The sequence below is a fragment of the Schistocerca piceifrons genome, chromosome 6 (assembly GCF_021461385.2).
Source record: "Schistocerca piceifrons isolate TAMUIC-IGC-003096 chromosome 6, iqSchPice1.1, whole genome shotgun sequence".
Taxonomy (NCBI): Eukaryota; Metazoa; Arthropoda; class Insecta; order Orthoptera; family Acrididae; genus Schistocerca; species Schistocerca piceifrons.
In genome coordinates, this window is record NC_060143.1 from 581562131 (window position 1) to 581586209 (window position 24079).

The 24079-nt window shown below is 45.8% G+C and overlaps 1 protein-coding gene across 2 annotated transcripts in view; it reads left to right on the top strand.

Moving 5' to 3' along the window:
* The window catches only part of LOC124803052, a 594138-nt gene that overhangs the window by 165836 nt on the left and 404223 nt on the right, over positions 1-24079 (top strand). For both annotated transcript variants that reach the window (XM_047264177.1, XM_047264178.1), the window contains exon 7: positions 19615-19837. In XM_047264177.1, coding sequence (XP_047120133.1) covers positions 19615-19837 — 223 coding nt within the window. The remainder of the gene's footprint in view (positions 1-19614; positions 19838-24079) is intronic.

Below are 24079 nucleotides of genomic sequence, written 5' to 3' on the forward strand. Positions count from 1 at the left end.
CACGGCCTTAGTCAGTGCAAATGTTCGAACTTCAGCGACTGCCTTCACCGCCCCATTAACTCAAAGAGCACAAAATGATACAGATTTTCATTTTTTTTCGTTTAACGCTATGTTTTCTAACTCATAAACAACGTTACTCATGACCTTCAGATTGCATAGTTCAATATGTCATCATACGCACAATACTAGAAACTCAAATAAAACATTTATAAATACACTTATAGGAACTTGTTTACCGAACATAATTGCCGCGACTTCCACACCAACCTACTTTTCTCGGGTAAATTTTGCCTCCAGTGGTCTATTACATATTTAGCATTCCTCATGTCGTATGCTGCATGTGTGCTGGTTACTACATTGTTGTTACTGCACGATGTACACTCGTTTTATAGAATATATTTCGCATGAGAACCCAACTACAATGTTAAACAATCTTATGTTAGCCAGAGTGACTGCAGAAACATCTCCTGTAGATCGCTATTGGTGATAAACTTAAAACCCATTGCATCAAGATCACCTGGGCTGCAGTTGTTTTATCTAAGGAGTTGAGCTATGGCTGTTTTGAAGGAAATTGTTTTGCTACAGCCCTGCACACCAGCCTTCCCTGTGCAAGACTCTTCTTCTCTGAAAAACAAACAACCACAACCATTTACGCGGGCTCTAGCGTTGGTCTCACTGTAAAGCACCCGCCCCCCAATCTCCGGACCATTTTTAAATTAAGTACTACCTGGCGCCTCGGAATGCACGATATTAACATTTTTTATTCAGTTAGTGCCATAAAGATTTTCTTTCCCTAACACAGTTCACCACATCTTTATTAGTTGTCTGATCTAGTCATCCTTCTATACCACCATACTTCGAAACGTCTGATCTCTTTTTATATCTGATGTCTGCTGTCCACATTTCGCTTTCCATATAAGACAGCACGCGGGGTAAATACTGTCTGACAACGCGTTCCTAAATCATAACACATTTAAAACAATATAAAAATGATTAGTATATTTATCAAAGTGAGTAGAATATCAGTAGTTGCAAGTGATTTTTAGTATTCTTTGCGGACTTAGGAAGCAAACGCAGCTTCTACCTGTTAATGAGTGACATACCTTGTTACAAAACACTGAAAGCCATTGTTTTTGACAGAATTTAACGGACACAGTGAGTTAATAAGTTGCTCGTATTTGTGGCTGAATATCCAGGAGATTACCTATTTGGAAATTGGAATATAGATTATGTTAATCTGTTTGTTGTGTAATTGTTACAATTTGAACCCATAAATGGAAGGATGTGCAGACTCAGACTAAGAGGGAAATTTAGAAATAAATCAATAGCGAATGAACATGCACCGACAGAGGAAAAAGTGAATATAAAGAACAGTTCTATGAAGACTATGATGGTGCGCAGTACCTAAATATGACCTGATGCTAGTAACAGCAGATTTTAATGAAAGATAGGGGGGAGTAAATATCTATATGGAGTTTCTGGAAAATATTCACTACACGAAGAAAACAATGAGAATGGAGAGTTACTACGCCAATTCGCAGCAAGGAATAATGTGATTATTAAAAGTACCTGCTTCCCACACAAAAGGATCCATCTGGGTAGTTAGAAGTCTGCAGCCAATGGAGTAGTCGATAAGAATGACCATTTTTGTTTCGTGATTGCGCGCCACTACACGTCAGTTGTTGATGTACGGAGCTGCAGAGGACCAAATTGTGACTCAGACCGCTTTGTGATAAAATCAGTCTGTCGCTAAGAAATGGCAGCAGAACGGGAAAGATGATGAACTGGAATACCGACAAACTGAAAATCCCTGATGAACTAAAAAAATACCAAGTAACACTAAGCATGTGAAAACAATAAAGGTATAATACACCTAAGCACAGCTTATAAGATCATCACAATTATATGAAACGAAAGGGTAGAGAAGTGTGCCGAAGACATAGTACGGGAACAATAGTGTAGCTTTCGACCGGGCAAAGGAACAACTGATCAAATATTTGTGATAGGACAAATGATGGAAAAGTTCTATGAGTATAATATACAACTGCATATTCTCCTTATCAACTTCAAACAAGCCTTTGGCAGCATGAACCGGCAAGAACTGTACAGAGTGCTGTAAGAAGTTGGTATATGAGCTAAACTAATAAGACAAATCAGAATGACAATGACAGAGACAAGAGCAAAAGCATAGGTCCTAAGCAGAACAAGTGGAAGCATTGACTTTAATAAAGAAGTGAAGCAAACTGATAGTCTCTCCACTACCCTATTCAATATAGTGCTACACAGTGTAGTAATTAAAGTCAACAAAAGAGGTACCACGTTCATGAAAACTAGCCAGATATGTGCATAACCTGATGGCATTACTATAATAGGAAGAAATATCAATACACTCTAAGAAACATACCGGGCAATGGAAACAGAAGCCTTAAAAATTGGCCTCATAGTAAATGAAAAGAAAACAAAGTATATAGTAATGTCACAATAAGAGGCCAGAGAACCTCTAAAGACCTAAACAGCAATAGGAAAGGTTCCAAACGACTGTTCTCTTGTAACTTCTTGAGAGCTCTAATAACAAAAGATAACAGTATTGGAAAGGCTATGAAGGAAAGAGTACAAGGAGGAAACAGAGCTTACTTCGCAAATATGAAACTTCTCAGAAATAGCCTTGTTACAAGGAAAACAAAACCGGTAATATATAACTCACTAGTCCGCCCAGTTATCACATACGGGTCGGAGGTATGGACGTTGACACAACATGAGAAAAATGCACTAAGAACCTTTGAGCGGAAAATACTACGCAAAATCTGTGTTCCGGTAAGGGAGGAAGAAGACCTGAGAATATGCTACAACGCAGAGTTACAAGTGTTAATACAAGGTAGGGACATAGTAAAATCTGTGAAATCACAGTGAATACGATGGTTAGGACAAGTAGAGAGAATGGCAGGGGATAGAATTCCAAAGAAAATGATGAACGGTGTGATCCATTCAGGTAGGCGAAAAGGGATACCTAGAAGAAGACGGATTGGCGATGTAATAGTGGATCTCATCAGTATGGGAGACCAGGGGTGGAAACGAGCATCAAACAACCGAGAAATGTGGAGGAAGATCTGTGAAGAGACCAAGGCCCACCAAGGGCTGTAGCGCTACCGAGGAAGAAGAGGAGGACTGTTTCACAAATTGTGTACTCCTATATACACTCCTGGAAATGGAAAAAAGAACACATTGACACCGGTGTGTCAGACCCACCATACTTGCTCCGGACACTGCGAGAGGGCTGTACAAGCAATGATCACACGCACGGCACAGCGGACACACCAGGAACCGCGGTGTTGGCCGTCGAATGGCGCTAGCTCTGCAGCATTTCTGCACCGCCGCCGTCAGTGTCAGCCAGTTTGCCGTGGCATACGGAGCTCCATCGCAGTCTTTAACACTGGTAGCATGCCGCGACAGCGTGGACGTGAACCGTATGTGCAGCTGACGGACTTTGAGCGAGGGCGTATAGTGGGCATGCGGGAGGCCGGATGGACGTACCGCCGAATTGCTCAACACGTGGGGCGTCAGGTCTCCACAGTACATCGATGTTGTCGCCAGTGGTCGGCGGAAAGTGCACGTGCCCGTCGACCTGGGACCAGACCGCAGCGACGCACGGATGCACGCCAAGACCGTAGGATCCTACGCAGTGCCGTAGGGGACCGCACCGCCACTTCCCAGCAAATTTGGGACACTCTTGCTCCTGGGGTATCGGCGAGGACCATTCGCAACCGTCTCCATGAAGCTGGGCTACGGTCCCGCACACCGTTAGGCCGTCTTCCGCTCACGCCCCAACATCGTGCAGCCCGCCTCCAGTGGTGTCGCGACAGGCGTGAATGGAGGGACGAATGGAGACGTGTCGTCTTCAGCGATGAGAGTCGCTTCTGCCTTGGTGCCAATGATGGTCGTATGCGTGTTTGGCGCCGTGCAGGTGAGCGCCACAATCAGGACTGCATACGACCGAGGCACACAGGGCCAACACCCGGCATCATGGTGTGGGGAGCGATCTCCTACACTGGCCGTACACCACTGGTGATCGTCGAGGGGACACTGAATAGTGCACGGTACATCCAAACCGTCATCGAACCCATCGTTCTACCATTCGTAGACCGGCAAGGGAACTTGCTGTTCCAACAGGATAATGCACGTCCGCATGTATCCCGTGCCACCCAACGTGCTCTAGAAGGTGTAAGTCAACTACCCTGGCCAGCAAGTTCTCCGGATCTGTCCCCCATTGAGCATGTTTGGGACTGGATGAAGCGTCGTCTCACGCGGTCTGCACGTCCAGCACGAACGCTGGTCCAACTGAGGCGCCAGGTGGAAATGGCATGGCAAACCGTTCCACAGGACTACATCCAGCATCTCTACGATCGTCTCCATGGGAGAATAGCAGCCTGCATTGCTGCGAAAGGTGGATATACACTGTACTAGTGCCGACATTGTGCATGCTCTGTTGCCTGTGTCTATGTGCCTGTGGTTCTGTCAGTGTGATCATGTGATGTATCTGACCCCAGGAATGTGTCAATAAAGTTTCCCCTTCCTGGGACAATGAATTCACGGTGTTCTTATTTCAATTTCCAGGAGTGTATAAAAATTTAAATGAAATTTGCACACAGAGATCCTGTGTGGTGTTGTACATAGACCGCGTTGCTACACCAAAGTTGGCAATGTGAATCGATGCGGCGGACATTAGCTCGCTCAGCACAGCGGCGCCCTCACACCAGAGGTCGGTATAGTGTTGGGCTAGCAAGAGCTCTGCCCCAGTTTGCGACCTCGCCTGGAGGAGTTGACGGGATAGCATGGGACTGACGTCGTAGCCAGATAAAGTCTCCCATGGACGTGTTCATTTGAATGTCGAACACTGTATTGCATGAGAACAGTTCAATAATCTGTGCACCAAGCGGTGCTTCAGCAGTCAGTAACAGTTGCACTTATCACGCTGACTCAAAGATCTCTGTCAGAGTTACATAAATATTTTGTTCATTTATGTAATAAAATTGACTGATGTTTCATGTGTTATAGTGTGATGAGGCATTTACCAGAGCAATCAAGGAACTCGCAGTTGTGGCCGGACGGAAGTAATTTCACCTGGTCACAACACCCAGTGTCGCCATCTTCACATGACGGGTGCACTGACTGCTTGGTTCTCTGGACGTGCTTGTAGTTACCTCGTGGCGTAAGTGTGCCTCCTGGTCGCGTTAGTCGTGTCGCCTACAGTATTTGTCTGCCTCTCATACACTTGTTTACCTGATTCTAATTTACTACCTGTTGGCCGCTTTTATCAGTGTCGGTCGTCATTCCTTTTCGGCTTTTCGATGTTCTGATATCATAGAGATTCATAGCGGACGTCCCGATCCGTTGCATTGCCTCCTGCTCTTCTGCAACTTCGTGCAGATATTTGGCCGGGAATCGGGCTGGGACGTGCAACATCCTCTTGCCGCGTTACTTTGCTTCGTCCGAAGCTTCTTATTAAGTCATTTCGGCGCGTAATTATTACTGGACGTATGAAGTGCCTCTGGATATTAAGGCCACTTTCAACGGACAATTCCGAGTTTTGATTAAAGAGAGGGTAGAGAGGCACATTTAAGGCATCCCAGATGTGCTCCAAAACGTTCAAGTCTGGGGAGTTTGGTGGCCAGCGGTAGTGTTTAAACTCAGAAGACTGTTCCTAAAGCCACTCTGTAGCAATTATGGACGTGTGGGGTGTCGCATTGTCCTGCTGAAATTCTCGAAGTCCGTCGGAACAGACAGTCTACATGAATGAATGAAGGTGATCAGACAGGATGCTTACGTACGTCTCACCTGTCAGAGTCGTATCTAGACTTATCAGGGATCCCATATCACTTCAACTCCACACGCCCCGCACCATTACAGAGCCTCCACCAGGTTGAACAGTCCCCTGCTCACATGCAGGGTCTGTGGATTCCTGAGGTTGTCTCCATACCCGAACACATCCATCCGCTCGATACAATTTGAAACGAGACTCGTCAGACCAGGCAACAAGTGTCCAGTCATCAACAGTCAATTGTCGGTGCCGACTGGCCTTGCTGAGGCGTAAAGCTTTGTGTCGTGCAGTCATCATGGGTACACGAGTGCGTCTTCGGCTCCGAAAGCCCATATCGATGATCTTTCGTTGAATGGTTCGCACGCTGACACTTGATGGCCCGGCATTGAAACCTCCAGCCATTTGCGGATGGGTTGCACTTCTGTAACACTGAATGATTCTCTTTAGACGTCGTTGGTCCCGTTCTTGCAGGATCTGTTTCCCGCCGCAGCAATGTCGGAGATTTCATGTTTTACCGGATTCCTGATATTCACAGTACACTAGTGAAATGGTCGTACGGGAAAATCTCCACTTCCTCGGAGATGCTGTGTTCCAACGCTTGTGCTCCGACTATAACACCATGTTGAAACTCACTTAAATCTTGATACCCTGCCATTGTAACAGCAGTAAACGATCTAACAAACGCGCCAGACACTTGTTGAACTATATAGGCGTTGCTGACTGCAGCGCCATATTCTGCCCGTTTCCATATCTTTGTATTTGAATACGCATGCGTATACCAGTTTTTTTGGCGCTACGGTGTATAAGCCAGATTCGTCGTCGCAAATTGCTGTGGAGACACACTGTGTTCCCAGGAAGTGAGACGTGTCCACACAGTACAGCACCCGATCCGTGGCAGAATCGTGTGGGAGCCCTGCTTGTAGTCTTCCGGTTGTGGTAGTTGCTTCGTCTGCTGTGACAATGACGGTGCAATTCTGCAGGTAAGACGCCAAGAGAAGCACATAGGAGCCCTGTGTGCCTAGGTCGGGCACCTGTCACCGACTGTACAGACTCTATACACTACTGGCCATTAAAATTGTTACACCAAGAAGAAATGCAGATGATAAACGGGTATTCGTTGGACAAGTATATTATACTAGAACTGACATGTGAATACATTTTCACGCAATTTGGGTGCATAGATCCTGAGAAATCGGTACCCAGAACAACCACCACTGGCCGTAATAACGGCCTTGATACGCCTGGGCATAGAGTCAAACAGAGCTTGGATGGTATGTACAGGTACAGCTGCCCATGCAGCTTCAACACGATACCACAGTTCATACCACAGTTCATCAAGAGTAGTGACTGGCGTTTTGTGACGAGCCAGTTGCTCGGACACCATTGACCAGATGTTTTCAGTTGGCGAGAGATCTGGAGATTGTGCTGGCCAGGGCAGCAGTCGAACATTTTCTGTATCCAGAGAGGGCCGTACAGGACCTGCAACATACGGTCGTGCATTATCCTGCTGAAATGTACCGTTTCGCAGGGATCGAATGAAGGGTAGAGACACGGGTCGTAACACATCTGAAATGTAACGTCCACTGTTCAAAGTGCCGTCAATGCGAACAAGAGGTGACCGAGACGTGTAACCAATGGCACCCCATACCATCACGCTGGGTGATACGCCAGTATGGCGATGACGAATACACGCTTCTAATGTGCGTTCACCGCGATGTCGCCAGACACGGATACGACCATCATGATGCTGTAAACAGAACCTGGATTCATCCGAGAAAATCACGTTTTGCCATTCGTGCACCCAGGTTCGTCGTTGAGTTCACCATCGCAGGCGCTCCTGTCTGTGATGCAGCTTCAAGGGTAACCGCAGCCATGGTCTCCGAGCTGATAGTCCATTCTGCTGGAAACGTCGTCGAACTGTTCGTGCAGATGATTGTTGGCCTGCGAACGTCGTCATCTGTTGACTCAGGGATCGAGACGTGGCTGCACGATTCGTTACAGCCATGTTGATAAGATGCCTGTCATCTCGACTGCTAGTGATACGAGGCCGTTGGGATCCAGCACGGCGTTCCGTATTACCCTCCTCAACGCACCGATTCCATATCCTGCTAACATTCATCGGATCTCGACCAACGCGAGCAACAATGTCGCGATACGATAAACCGCAATGGTGATAGGCTACAATGCGACCTTTATCGAATTCGGAAACGTGATGGTACGCATTTCTCCTCCTTACACGAGGCATCACAACAACGTTTCACCAGGCAACGCCGGTCAACTGCTGTTTGTGTATGAGAAATCGGTTGGAAACGTTCCTCATGTCAGCAAGTTGTAGGTGTCGCCACCGGCGCCAAACTTGTGTGAATGCTCTGAAAAGCTAATCATTTGCATATCACAGCATCTTCTTCCTTTCGGTTAAATTTCGCGTCTGTAGGACGTCATCTTCGTGGTGTAGCAATTTTTGTGGCCAGTAATGTAGAATGCCCCTTATCGCACGCCTGCTAATCTGAAGATTAGCGGGGTTTTCACTTGCTAAACCCAAATGGCGAAAAAGTGTCATTAAGAACTTGTGTAGTAGAGTTTTTTCGAACACTGACTTACTGTCTGTTGCAATGTGACACGCATGTAATTGGGAGACTCGGCTTTACACTCTCCACGTTCAGTCACAGGGATGATGGTGCCGCTCTTCCAGGTCTCCGGAAAAGTCCGTGTCAGAATGACTTTGTCGAATTGTGGTCTAAGCGCGTTGTTGGTACTCTGTGTGCAGTTCCTTCAGTGTCCTTCCCTAGATTTAGTGACACCCAGATGCCTCGTCGTGGGGCGGTAACCGTACTGTCGCGGCCTCGTTCTGCGGCTACCACGCGCACGTGTCGATCTGAGTCGGCGGTGCCTGCTACTGGGAAGGCGGGAGCCTGTCCCGAGCCGCCTGTGTCGCTGTCCGTCCTGTGGATCTTGAGTCGCACGGCAGTAGTTCTCTGTAACTCGTCTCTCGGCGCCTGTTGTGGCGGCGCAGCTGGCCGAGCAGCGGCGGCCGGCGCGGATCTCCACTGTGGGCTCCGCCCCCACCTGCCGCCTCGCCGCAGCAGCCAGACCGGCCGGTTACTGCGCGTACCCCGAGCGAGTGCCCACTCCCTGTTCAGGCGACTCCTCTCCCTGACGGGCAGTGGTGGGTGACGATGTTCTTACAGATGCTGTCGAAATACACTCATCAGCCAAAACATGTCGATACAAACCCGGCCAGACGATCGCAGCGTCACCTGGCGAGGAATGCCTGCTAGTCAGACACACGCTCGGGCCACGTAGTTTCAGTGGGCGTGCTGTCAGTCTGTGGAATGGGGAAGGCAGCCACCTGTCCTTTTGATCGAGGGCAGATCCTAATGGCCCCGAGGCTCAGGAAGATCTTGCCGAGTCTTCAAGGAAACCGAGGTGAAACCACGTCCAGATGTCGCGGGGTTGGGGGACCGTTACTCATTACAAGTGAGGGACGTCGTACGCTGGGGAGACTGGTAATACAGGACGGGCGGCGGAGTGCGGCATAACCGACATCAGAGTTTAATGCTAGACAGAGTGCGAGTGTGTCTGAACACACATTGCTCCTAACCGTGGGCCTCCACAGCCGACGACCCACTGATGAGCCAATCCTAAAACCGTGACATCGGCAACTGGAATTGAAACGGGCACGTGACCATCGGCACTGGACGTTGGCGCAGTGGCAGAGCGCTGCACTGTCTGATGAATCCCGATACCTTCTTCATCGTGCCGATAGGAGGGCGCAAATCCACCGTCTGCCAGCCGAACAGCTCCGTGACAAGCGACAGTACTTCGCGGAACATTCAGGAGGACATCTGGGGGTCCAGTGGAGCTCAGGCGAGGTACCACTCTAACATTGTGCGTGGTGTCTGTCTGTTCTAAGACGTGCATCCTTACCACTTTCACGCAACGACGCTCTGAGCGTGTTTTTTAGGGAATTGACTAGTTTGAACCTGGGACCTGTTGCTGGTAAGGAGACGCCAGACCACACATAACATGCAGAGTTCAGAAGAGTTCAGTGAGACTAGCGATGATATAACCAAATACCTAATGATTTCAGCGTCAGCTCCACTGCACTCCCTGTAAAAGAATCTTAATACTAACTAAATTTAGTGGAAGGGGTTCAAGGCTTTCCTATTTTTAGTTAGCTGGTAAAATAACGTCGAAAAAGCAGTTAAGTTTACCATTGGAAATTTTATTCTACTCACAAAGCATTGTTTATAAATTGCACTATTGATAAAAGGAGATGTTTTAACACAGGATGGTAAAAACCAACTGCGTTCAAGAAAAATGTGACCGAATATTCCCTGAATGGGTTTCCAAGTTCTACAATGGATCGAAGGATGACCTATGCCATATCACATCTATAATCTAGTTTTAAATTAAGTTTCATAAAAGAGAAAACTACCAAAAATGGTCTACAGTGACCCACAATTATCTTTAATTACTTATTTAACTTGTCGAAAATTACAGTGCCTGATGTGGCTTCTCAATAATTATATAACAGAAAAATCATCGCGTTTCAGATTTTAACTTCAAGTAGCAAATGTGAATGCCGTGAAGTTTAATTGACGATCGACAGTAGTATTACGTAAAAGGGGATGTAACCGATGCGACTTCTGCAGTTCTGAGTGAAGCCTTATGCACTCTTATGCGGCATCACGTGCGTTGATTTCCTTGTCGGTGGTCAGTCAGCGTGAGGGGGTGGCGGGCGGCGCAGCTCCATACACCTCGCCGTCTCGGTAGCAACTTCTAACTTCTCTCTTCTTACAATTTACCGAAGTTTGTTTAAGAAAAAGGTACCTGGCTGTGTTTTCAACTGACCAATCAGGGTCTCAATGTTAACCTTAAGCTCCGCCTACAAAAATTCTGTCTATCCAATGAGAAACTTTGTACTTTTCATGGTATTTGCTATGTAACAGAGACACATATAGTCTCACGCTAAAACTTGCAGCTGGTGTGGCCCTTTTAGTGTTATTGTAAGATCCATACTGTTCTTCTGGAGGGCTCTATCTTTTAACATGGGCTGGGGGCTGTTCTTGGCGATCGGCCGGCGATGTGGGTGTCCGTCCCTTATCGTAGGGCCTTCTAGCTTACACGACTCTGCTCTCGGCTTCTGCTCTCGTTTCTCCCCTCGGAACTGCGTCTGTTTCACGGTGGGAAGGTATGACGTGCATTTAGGCGTTCTTGTGTTAGTCTGTGGTATTCCATTTGCTCACTCGTCGATCTATTACTTTGCTTAATTTAATGTCCTGATTTATTCGGAGCTATGTGACATATTGCCGGATTTGCTGTCATGTCAGGGTTTTCATGGAAGGTATTGGATTTGCCTGACACCCTACACCATGACGGCCAAGGAGTACCGCAGACTAGTTGCAGACCACGTACACCTCTCCGCGACTATCACGTTTCACGACGACAGTGGCATTTTGCGGCAAGATAACACGCTATATGACAAGGTGAGGAGTGTGATGCAGTGGACAGAGGAACACGGTGGCGAGTTCCAGTTGATGCGCTGCCTCCCCACCTCGCGAGACGTGCACCCGATTGAATTACCTCTGCGGTCTGGTAGAACATGGCGGCGGGGCTCATCTCCACACTCCCCGGACTTTACGGGGATTAGGTGAGTCGTGTCTGCAGATTGGGTGCCAGCTCCCTCCAGCGACCACCGAGGCCTCACTGCTTCCCTGCCGTGACGTGGCGTTGGTGTTATCTGTGACGAAGGTGGACACACCGGCTATTAGCTTGGTGGTCATGATGTTGTGGCTGATCTCTCAATTTGTCTCCTTGGTGTTGAACCGATGAGTGGCGTGAACTGTCTCAGTAACTTGTGGAACACTACGTCCAGGTGATCGGCTGTTAAGACGTTCATAACATCTACCGCTGCAAAGTCCTGAAGGCCCTTGGTGATGGCAATGATCGAGGTATCTGGTGATTCGCGAACTCCGTGCAATATGTTTTGCGTTAAGATTGCGTGCCCTGAATTGAAGCCAGCTTCTTTCGTCTTGAGTGTCTAGGAGCCCTTTAGGTGCGCGGTAGGCAGCAAGCAACGTCACGACACCCCGAATGGTTTCCAGCACCACCGCCGCCGTGGGTTTGATAGTCGTCAGCGTCGGTCTCAGTACTTCTTAGTGGCGGGCTGAGAGTCGGCTCTGTCACGTGTCCAGTTGCATGTCGGCCGTTTCGGTGGCAACATAGGTAGCTTCGTTCGCTCGGAATTTAGTCTTCAGGTGAGTTTCGTTTACAAGACAGATGTCGATATGAAGACGACGACGTAGATATTTCATACCACGTCCACTTTTACAAGCATGGTTAGTGACAAGCTTGTTGAGGCTTGGGCTGGCTGTTCAGAACTTCCCATTGCTGCTTGGGTTGTTGTTGTTGTTGTTGTTGGCGCTGTTACGTAGCCTCGAACGATGTCTGATGTTAACAGGTCAGAGCTAATTCTTGTAGCGCGTTCGCCATGAGCGGTCGTTTCTGCATTTCCCGTGTTGCGAGACTTGTTTTGCTGTATTTCTCTGTGTTCTACATGCGGAGCATTCCATTTGTCTAATTAAAAGTGTATGACACTAATTCCATTATTGATAATCAGTTATTGTAATTTTTGCAACATATCTTGACAGTACCAAAGGGTGGCACCCAGTTTCTGCACATCATCTTGGAGACAAATTGCAATGTTAATTATAGAATTATATCTAGATGATTGTTTAACGCATTCCCTTTCACCATCCCACAGAACTTCGTATTTCTAACCACAGGGATTATATCTAGATGATTGTTTAATCCATTATACATTGCGAAACTGATTTCTGAAACCATTTCTCTAGTGCAGACATTTCTGGAAGTCAAACTGTAGAGACAAAAATAATGTCTGTTCAACAAATGCAGAAGAGCACTTCCATACTTGATTAAACTAACGAAAACAAGACTCTTACGTGAAATAAAGAGACTGACATTCTTAAACATGCTACGATTTAATACTTACAAGTCGTATTGTTTAGTTTCATTCTGTATAGAAAAGAAATTGATGATTGAAGATGTCATTAATGTTACAGCATTTGATTGCTCTAGAGACAGACAAAACTGAAATACATCTTTCTAGCACAAAATCATGGTGGAACTTCGGAAAGACGATCACGGTGTTATGACTTATGGACTTCGAAGTCGTTCATTTCTATAAATATAGAATGTTATCCTCAGTGACAAACAAAACAAGTATGTCATAACGAATCATGGATACGCCTGTGTGTCACATTTGTAATTCTGCAATCGCTGACGTTAGTTTTTAATAGGAGAAAGTGAATGGGAAAATCAAATATCTTGACCATGCCACTGAACCGAGAGTCAGCCATACTCTATCTTCTAAAATAGTACAATGAAGGATATGGGAGGTAACTAAACAAAACAATTTGTTCGCCTCGTTTCACTAATTTTGCTATTGCTGTATGACCTACGTTTCGGATTATAAGCACATTTTCTAGTACTAAACTGATCCCAAGAATGAGAAAAAAGAGAAGGTAAAACGCCAACTTTTTAAATATATTAACTGTAAAAGCTATCCCTGCTGACAATTTTGACAAATTACATACGAATTTACAAAATTTTGTAGGACAGCATTTACAAAATTCATTAGTAAATTTACTGTAACTATGACTAAACATTCCGTGGAGTAGAGCTATACAAAAAATGGTTCAAATGGCTCTAAGAACTACGGGACTTAACATCTGAGGTCATCAGTCCACTAGACTTAGAACTAATTAAACCTAACTAATCTAAGGACATCACACACATCCATGCCCGAGGCAGGATTCGAACCTGCGACCGTAGCAGCAGCGTGGTTCCGGACTGAAGCGCCTAGAACAGCTCGGCCACAGCGGCCGGCAGAGCTATACATAGGAATGGATTTTTTGTTATGTAAAGGAACGTACAAAGATTCTTCTTCTTTGTAATAGTTTCAATATTGTCTGACAGGAGTGAATAACTGAATTGAGTTTGTTCATCCAGCAATAAATGTGGTGATACATACATCTGTTTCTTAATTTCTAAAATTTCTAACCGAGAGAACTTTGCACGCTTTCCTTGTATGTTTTGGACTTTTATATATTATGCAAATGTGGCTTTGATTTATACAATGTTTTGGAAAAGGATGGATCTGGCTTCTTTAATCTCGAACGCCCATGTTGCTCTCTGGGTCTGGTGACGTCTGACCTCCCAATCTGTCAAATATATTATAAATGATGTCTGAAACTGCACCTCTAACTGGAATGTGTTGTACCACGAAGAACCAGTCAATGTTCGTCAAAATTTGCGGAAATGTTCTCACACCATTAGTATTCAATGATCAAACTTTCATTCCGTTTGGAAGTGATGTCCACTACCAATATTAGTATGAGGTGTGACCCCCAAAGGCTCGAAAAATCCTGTGTTGAATCATAAAGCCCTCAGATGTCATCTTGAGGGATTTATTGCCACACGTCAAGATCATGCTTTGTGATGTCATGAAGACTGCTGAAGAAAGGCCGATTCAAGGACTTATTCTTACGTTTATATCCTTATCCAGTACTTCAGGAACTGTGGGAAGCAATGAATTGTACCAGTAACTAATACGAGGGCTATTCGCAAAGTACATAACGTTTTCGTTTGTGTCCGTTAGGGGCGGGGCTAGCGCGGCCATCTTGGTGTCATGGCATTCCGCCGCTCAGTCGGCATCCTGCCGTGCTAGTCAGAGGTTCGTGCTGTACTCCGTTGAGTTACTGTGACAGTTTGAAATGTCAGCGTTAATTGAAAATTCCGCGCAGTGTGAAGTGCGTGCTGTAATAAGGTTTCTGACTGCAAAAAACTGTACACCGATAGAAAAGCTTGGTTACCACAAGTTTTGTGCAAGATGGATACCAAAAATCTTGACAGAGATTCACAAAAATCAGCGAATGGCTGTAGCGTTAACGATTTTGGACGCTTACGAGAAAGATGGCGACTCATTACTCGATCGCATCGTTACTGGTGACGAAACATGGGTTAAGCATGTGAACTGCGAGACAAAATTGCAGTCAATGCAGTGGGGGCACACAAATTCCCCCCAAAAACCCAAGAAATGCATGCAGACAATGTCGGCAAGGAAGGTGATGGCGACTGTCTTTTGGGACAGAAAAGGTGTGATTTTTGTGGATTTCCTTGAAAGAGGCACTACAATAAACTCAAAGGTATTGCCAAACTCTGCACAACCTCAGAAGAGCAATACAAAACAAGCGCAGGGGAAAGTTGGGCTCAAAGATCGTGCTGATTCACGACAACGCCCAGGCCCACACGGCAAATGCCATTCGTTAAGTTCTCGAATCTTTTAAGTGGGAGTTGTTTCCTCATCCGCCGTACAGTCCCGACCTGGCACTGAGTGACTTCCACTTATTCCCAGCAATGAAGAAGTGGTTGGCTATGCAGCGTTTTGATGACGACGCACAGCTTCAAGAAGAGGTAACCACGTGGTTGAAGGCGCAGGCGGCCGAATTTTACGACGAAGGAAATTCCAAGCTCGTCCATCGCTACGATAAGTGTCTTAATTTAAATGGCAACTATGTAGAAAAGTAGTATTTAGGTGTGGCTTTCATCTGTATATAAGAAAAAAATTTTGCAATACTTTATTTATTTTTAATTCCAAAATGTAATGTACTTTGTGGATAGCCCTCATAGTAATTTGCTTTACTGTATGAACTGTAATGGGACCTACGAAATACAGGGTGTTTCAAAAGTGATGGTCAATATTCAAAAGTATGACAGGAATGATCATTCCAAACAAAAAAAACTCAAATAAACATGGGCTCTAAAACTCTCATCTTAAGAGCTATGAGCAATTTTTGATCTTCGATAGTGTGAGAAAAATCTCTTCTACTGAAAGCGCTTTGCTTTCCGTATTTTGGGAAGTGGTAGTATGGACCAAAATAAGAAAAAAATATCCAGTAAACATGTGTTCTGAAATGTGTACTTTAAAAGTTATGAGAACTTGTTCACTAGAAGAGTTGTGTTTCAGAGTAGCAAAGATAAACAAGTGTTCGCAGCTCTTGAAGCATGCGTTTCAGAGCACACGTTGCTTGACCTGTTTGCTTGGAATGATCGTACCTGTCATACTCCTGAATATTAACCACGACATGTGGAGATATATTGTGTCACTGTCTGAGCTTCGGATCTCTACCGCATTGCAATAATAAGAAACTGATGTGCATAGAGGAGTTCATACAGGGTGTTACAAAAAGGTACGGCCAAACTTTCAGGAAACATTCCTCACACACAAATAAAGAAAAGATGTTATGTGGACATGTGTCCGGAAACGCTTAATTTCCATGTTAGAGCTCATTTTAGTTTCGTCAGTATGTACTGTACTTCCTCGATTCACCGCCAGTTGGCCCAATTGAAGGAAGGTAACGTTGACTTCGGTGCTTGTTTTGACATGCGACTCATTGCTCTACAGTACTAGCATCAAGCACATCAGTACGTAGCATCAACAGGTTAGTGTTCATCACGAACGTGGTTTTGCAGTCAGTGCAATGTTTACAAATACGGAGTTGGCAGATGCCCATTTGATGTATGGATTAGCACTGGGCAATAGCCGTGGCGCGGTACGTTTGTATCGAGACAGATTTCCAGAACGAAGGTGTCCCGACAGGAAGACGTTCTAAGCAATTGATCGGCGTCTTAGGGAGCACGGAACATTCCAGCCTATGACTCGCGACTGGGCAAGACCTAGAACGGCGAGGACACCTGCAGTGGACGAGGCAATTCTTCGTGCAGTTGACGATAACCCTAATGTCAGCGTCAGAGAAGTTGCTGCTTTACAAGGTAACGTTGACCACGTCACTGAATGGAGAGTGCTACGGGAGAACCAGTTGTTTCCGTACCATGTACAGCGTGTGCAGGCACTATCAGCAGCTGATTGGCCTCCACGGGTACACTTCTGCGAATGGTTCATCCAACAATGTGTCAATCCTCATTTCAGTGCAAATGTTCTCTTTACGGATGAGGCTTCATTCCAACGTGATCAAATTGTAAATTTTCACAATCAACATGTGTGGGCTGACGAGAATCCGCATGCAATTGTGCAATCACGTCATCAACACAGATTTTCTGTGAACGTTTGGGCAGGCATTGTTGGTGATGTCTTGATTGGGCCCCATGTTCTTCCACCTACGCTCAATGGAGCACGTTATCATGATTTCATACGGGATACTCTACCTGTGCTGCTAGAACATGTGCCTTTACAAGTACGACACAACATGTGGTTCATGCACGATGGAGCTCCTGCACATTTCAGTCGAAGTGTTCGTACGCTTCTCAATAAGAGATTCGGTGACCGATGGATTGGTAGAGGCGGACCAATTCCATGGCCTCCACGCTCTCCTGACCTAAACCCTCTTGACTTTCATTTATGGGGGCATTTGAAAGCTCTTGTCTACGCAACCCCGGTACCAAATGTAGAGACTCTTTGTGCTCGTATTGTGGACGGCTGTGATACAATACGCCATTCTCCAGGGCTGCATCAGGACATCAGGGATTCCATGCGACGGAGGGTGGATGCATGTATCCTCGATAACGGAGGACATTTTGAACATTTACTGTAACAAAGTGTTTGAAGTCACGCTGGTACGTTCTTTTGGTGTGTGTTTCCATTCCATGATTAATGTGATTTGAAGAGAAGTAATAAAATGAGCTGTAACATGGAAAGTAAGCATTTCTTGACACATGTCCACATAACATATTTTCTTTCTTTGTGTGTGAGGAATGTTTCCTGAAAGTTTGGCCGTACCTTTTTGTAACACCCTGTATACACTGAAGCGCCAAAGAAACTGGTGTAGGCATGGGTATTCAAATACAGACAGAATGCGCTGGGGTCGGCAACGGCTATGTGAGACACCAAGAGCCTGGCGCAGTTGTCTGATCCGTTACAGCAACTGCAACGGCAGGTTATCAAGATGTAAGTGGGGTTGAAGATTGTGTTGTAGGCTGCGCACGAGAGGTGGGACACAGCATCTCCGAGGTAGCGATGAAATGGGCATTTTCCCATACGACCATTTCACGAGTGTTCCATGGATATCAGGAATCCGGTAAAACATCAAATCTCGGACATCGCTGCGGTTGGAAAAAGATCCTGCAGGAACGGGACCAACGACATCTGAAGAGAATCGTTCAACGTGACAGAAGTGCAACCCAGCGCAGATTGCTGCAGATTTCAATGTTGGGCCATCGACGAATGTCAGCGTGTGAAGCATTCGACGAAACATCATCGATATGGGCTTTAGGAGCCGAAGGCCCACTCGTGTATCCTTGATGACTGCACGAGAGAAAGCTATATACCTCGCCAGGGCCCATCAACACCGACATTGGGCTGTTAATGACTGGCAACATTTTGCTTGGTCTGACGAGCCTCGTTTCAAATTGTGTCGAGCGGATTGACGTGTACGGGTATGGAGACAGCCTCATGAATCCACGTACCCTGCATGTCATCAGGGGACTGTTCAAGCTGATGTAGGCTCTGTAATGGTGTGGGGCCTGTGCAGTTGGAGTGGTAAGGGACCGCTTATAGGTCTAGGCATAACTCTGGCAGGTGACACTTACGTAAGCATCCTGTCTGATCACCTGCATCCATTCATGTCGACTGTGCATTCCGACGGACTTGGGCGATTCCAGCAGGACAGTGCGACACCCGACACGTCCAGAATAGCTAAATAGTGGCTCGAGGAACACTCTTCTGACTTTAAACACTTCCGCTGGCCACCAATCTCCCCAGACATGAACATTATTGAGTATATCTGGGATGCATTGCGACCTGCTGTTCAGAAGAGACCTAACGGGTTTATGGACAGTCCAGCAGGATTCACGGTGTCAGTTCCCTCCAGCACTACTTCAGACATTAGTCGAGTCCATGCCACATCGTGTTGCGGCCTTTTTGTGTGCCCGCGTGGGCCCTAAACGATATTAGGCAGGTGTACCAATTTCTTTGGTTCTTCAGCGTATGTTATCAGTATCACCCAAAATTAAAAAACCCACATTACTAATTTTCTTGATGAGAATACATCATCGCGGTATACATTATTTTGACCTTAGCGCTGATACAAAGTCCGTGCATTCATTTGCAGTTGTAGTCGCAGAACGAGAACTTCTTTACTGCAAGGACGCAGAAGATTTGCGGCTACTCGTGCACATGAACCACTGAGACCGGTATGCCGATATCCGGTTAACACTTGGTTTATTCTCAGAGTCAGAGAGCCAGTAACGTGGCGGGCGCCCACGGACTGGGGCCCCAGGCCCGGCCTGGCCCCCGCCGCTGGGCAGCGCCCTGTGTGGCAGCGGCAGGCGGCCGCTCCTCCAGGCCAGCCGCCTCCCGAGGCTCGGCGCACTCCGGTCCAGTCCCAGGCTGGAGAGGGCATCGAACCCCGGCCCTTCCGCACCAAAGGCAGCGACGTCAGCCGTTCAGCTACGGACACGGCCAGCACTAATGTCACCCGCCGGTAGAAAACAATGCTAAACAGCATCGAAAAAGAAATGTCCTGTGCTACGCTATATCATTTATAGGTACATGGAGGCTAGAGACCTAAACCTCGGTGTAGGTAAACGCGTCATTAACATTTACTTAGTCATTAAAATGTGGAAGCTTCTTTATTACACTGTTAGTACCTCATCTTTTCCCATCTTCCGTCTTACAATGAGACATTTCTTCCTTTTACATTTCTTTGTGCCATTTAAGGTGATATCTGTGTATTTTTACGGGTATTTGTTTTTTTCAGACACTTCATAAACCGAGTGGTTTCTACGGCTATTACATTGAAGCGAGGAGACGTTTTGGGGAAATCTACGACGGAAATTCTACTGAAGGAAATGTAATTTCTCGTATCCGCCCCGATACGACAGAAACTGTTCTCAGAAGCTCTGGTCCATATGTGCTCATCAAAAGCCTTGAGGAATGGGCTCGCTATCCGGGCCTCAAACAACGTGTTTCTTATGTGACAGGTATGTCGACTACCGCATCAATGCGATTGCAGAACGCTTTGGTATAATACCGTCACACTGAAAAATTCACTCACTTTCAGTCTGCATTTTTGCAAAGCTTAACGAGGAATCTGAATGTATTTAGTGTTAATAATCAAATGTAGACATATATCTTTTAATGAGAGAAAGTAATCTACTAGTTAAAAAAATTAAAAAAATGGAATTATGTCTTCATGGTATGGTATGTTTTTATAAATTACACGGGATGAATTTCTGTTCTAATCGTAAGTTTTCTACCTATCTGTCTTACTGAATGTTATAAAAAACACATTGTAATATAGAGTTCAGCATTCTTTCACAATAACTGAAGGAATGTCTTTAGCTGAAGCCAAGAGACACCACTTACAAGAAAGGAAACGTAAGTCGCAGCTATAAAGTTACAACAACAATAGAAAAATACTTGCGCACATTGCTGTAGATAATACGCTTCATCAATCAGGATCAAATACTATTCCAGCAGTAGTAATACAGGACAATTAGAACTACCAAAATGTAACAGATATACACTCCTGGAAATGGAAAAAAGAACACATTGACACCGGTGTGTCAGACCCACCATACTTGCTCCGGACACTGCGAGAGGGCTGTACAAGCAATGATCACACGCACGGCACAGCGGACACACCAGGAACCGCGGTGTTGGCCGTAGAATGGCGCTAGCTGCGCAGCATTTGTGCACCGCCGCCGTCAGTGTCAGCCGGTTTGCCGTGGCATACGGAGCTCCATCGCAATCTTTAACACTGGTAGCATGCCGCGACAGCGTGGACGTGAACCGTATGTGCAGTTGACGGACTTTGAGCGAGGGCGTATAGTGGGCATGCGGGAGGCCGGGTGGACGTACCGCCGAATTGCTCAACACGTGGAGCGTGAGGTCTCCACAGTACATCGATGTTGTCGCCAGTGGTCGGCGGAAGGTGCACGTGCCCGTCGACCTGGGACCGGACCGCAGCGACGCACGGATGCACGCCAAGACCGTAGGATCCTACGCAGTGCCGTAGGGGACCGCACCGCCACTTCCCAGCAAATTAGGGACACTCTTGCTCCTGGGGTATCGGCGAGGACCATTCGCAACCGTCTCCATGAAGCTGGGCTACGGTCCCGCACACCGTTAGGCCGTCTTCCGCTCACGCGCCAACATCGTGCAGCCCGCCTCCAGTGGTGTCACGACAGGCGTGGACGGAGGGACGAATGGAGACGTGTCGTCTTCAGCGATGAGAGTCGCTTCTGCCTTGGTGCCAATGATGGTCGTATGCGTGTTTGGCGCCGTGCAGGTGAGCGCCACAATCAGGACTGCATACGACCGAGGCACACAGGGCCAACACCCGGCATCATGGTGTGGGGAGCGATCTCCTACACTGGCCGTACACCACTGGTGATCGTCGAGGGGACACTGAATAGTGCACGGTACATCCAAACCGTCATCGAACCCATCGTTCTACCATTCCTAGACCGGCAGGGGAACTTGCTGTTCCAACAGGACAATGCACGTCCGCATGTATCCCGTGCCACCCAACGTGCTCTAGAAGGTGTAAGTCAACTACCCTGGCCAGCAAGATCTCCGGATCTGTTCCCCATTGAGCATGTTTGGGACTGGATGGAGCGTCGTCTCACGCGGTCTGCACGTCCATCACGAACGCTGGTCCAACTGAGGCGCCAGGTGGAAATGGCATGGCAAGCCGTTCCACAGGACTACATCCAGCATCTCTACGATCGTCTCCATGGGAGAATAGCAGCCTGCATTGCTGCGAAAGGTGGATATACACTGTACTAGTGCCGACATTGTGCATGCTCTGTTGCCTGTGTCTATGTGCCTGTGGTTCTGTCAGTGTGATCATGTGATGTATCTGACCCCAGGAATGTGTCAATAAAGTTTCCCCTTCCTGGGACAATGAATTCACGGTGTTCTTATTTCAATTTCCAGGAGTGTAGCTATGCCAATGTGTCGTAGATTAATTTCTTTTCATGTCTAGGAAAAAAAAAATTGTTGCGAATATCCTGTCCATCTTGTCCATTTCGTTTAGTTATTTTATCTTCTCAAAATTTAGGTTGCTGCCCTTACGAAAATGCTACTGAATCTGTTCAGTTGTTGCTCTTGATTGTATGTAAGTGACACGTGTGACGACACAACTCACTGGCCTGAATTACATTTCGGCACTGCTTTGACACAAAGTTGGCGGCCGGCCTGCGTCACGGCAGGCACGGTACACAGGAGCGGCACACTTCCCAGCTGCCGTGCCGCTCCCCTTCAAACACAACGCTGTACTGTTCTCAGATTTGATGTACAGGTTTTGCTGCAAGTGACAGATAGTTGCCCACTGATTAACATGTATACTGATCTTGGTAGATGACAATATTCCAACTACAGCTTTCTATCACTCAACTTCAAAAACTATGCTGTATGTTTTACATAATCATTTTGGTTATCCTGTACAGTACACATGTACATCCAAGTACCTTAAATTGTGCTACACATGCGCACGTATACAATAATTTTCTTGTGTAATAGTTAACTAACACAAAATCTTAGTAAATGAGATCTGCATGAATATTCGTGTTATGCTATACTTTTTGTTGTAGTGATCTTGAGTCCAGAGACTGGTTTGATGCAGCTCTCCATGTTACCCTATCCTGTGCAAGCTTCTTCATCTCCCAGTACCTACAGCAACCTACATCCTTCTGAATCTGCTTAGTGTATTCATCTCTGGATCTCCCTCTACGATTTTTACCTTCCACGTTGCCCTCCAATACTAAATTGGTGATCCCTTGATGCCTCAGAACATGTCCTACCAACCGATCCCTTCTTCTTGTCAAGTTGTGCCAGAAACTCCTCTTCTCCCCAATTCTATTCAATACCTCCTCCTTAGTTATGTGATCTACCCATCTATTCTTTAGCATTCTTCTGCAGTACCACATTTTGAAAGCTTCTATTCTCTTCTTGTCCAAACTATTTATCGTCCACGTTTCACTTCCATACATGGGTACACTCCATACAAATACTTTCAGGAACGACTTCCTGACACTTAAATCTATACTCGATGTTAATAAATTTCTCTTCTTCAGAATCGCTTTCCTTGCCATTTCCAGTCTACATTTTATATCCTCTCTACTTCGACCATCATCAGTTATTTGGTCCCCAAATAGCAGAACTTATTTACTGCTTTAAGCGTCAAAATTTTAAACATGGCTGAAGCAGCAACTGTTGAAAATCTTCACGGTAAATGATAACAGCCAAACAGTTGCAAGATAAAGGTTTATTGACCACAGTTTCGGTATATCTAAATATACCTTCATCAGAAGCAAAAATACACCTGAACTGGAAGACACCTTCATTAGCAAAAACTTATCAACATAACTGAGATAGAAGGGAAAAAAATGCTTGTAGCTTTAAGTACACATGAAAATTACAAAAGTATTGCAAATACTTTCAGAAACGACTTCCTAACACTTAAATCTATACTCGATGTTAACAAATTTCTCTTCTTCAGAGACGCTTTCCTTGCCATTGCCAGTCTGCATTTTATATCATCTCTACTTCGACCAACATCAGTTATTTTCCTCCCCAAATAGCAAAACTCCTTTACTACTTTAAGTGTCTCATTATTAGCTTCTAGTCAGCCAGACCATATCACGTTAGAGCAAGAAGGGGTTTGAAACTATCCGAAAATATTTTGTTTCTAAGCTGCACCTGTTTGTTGAGAATAAATCCATCTTTTTGAGATAGATGTTTAAAAATTTCTAATTCCTCGAACAGGTCCAGTTTGTAACCCTTACTCTCTTCGTGTAGCAATTCTACGTCATCCAGTTTACGTGGCGTATGTTGTAAGAGCAATAGATGTTCAGCAAACGTGAAACTGTACACATTTTCCTCATTTTTACCTAGCATGTGTTCTTTATGTCTTACTTTAATGGGTCTACCTGTCTGTCCAACGTATTGGGGCAGTCGTTACAAGTAATTTTGTAAACTCCGGATTTAATCCCAAGTTCTTCCCGCGCCCCAATAATATGAATCACTCTTTGTTTTAAGCTATTTTTTACGGAAAAGGCAACTCTCTAACCTTATTGCTTCAGTAGAGATCTTCTTATCTTGTATGATACGTTCCCCAAAAGGGAATAGAAATAAAGTTATTACGCTCACTTTTTATCGCCCTGTTATCTCCTAAGGCTGAAAATTTTACAGCTGTTTTTTCCTAACAGTTTGGTCAT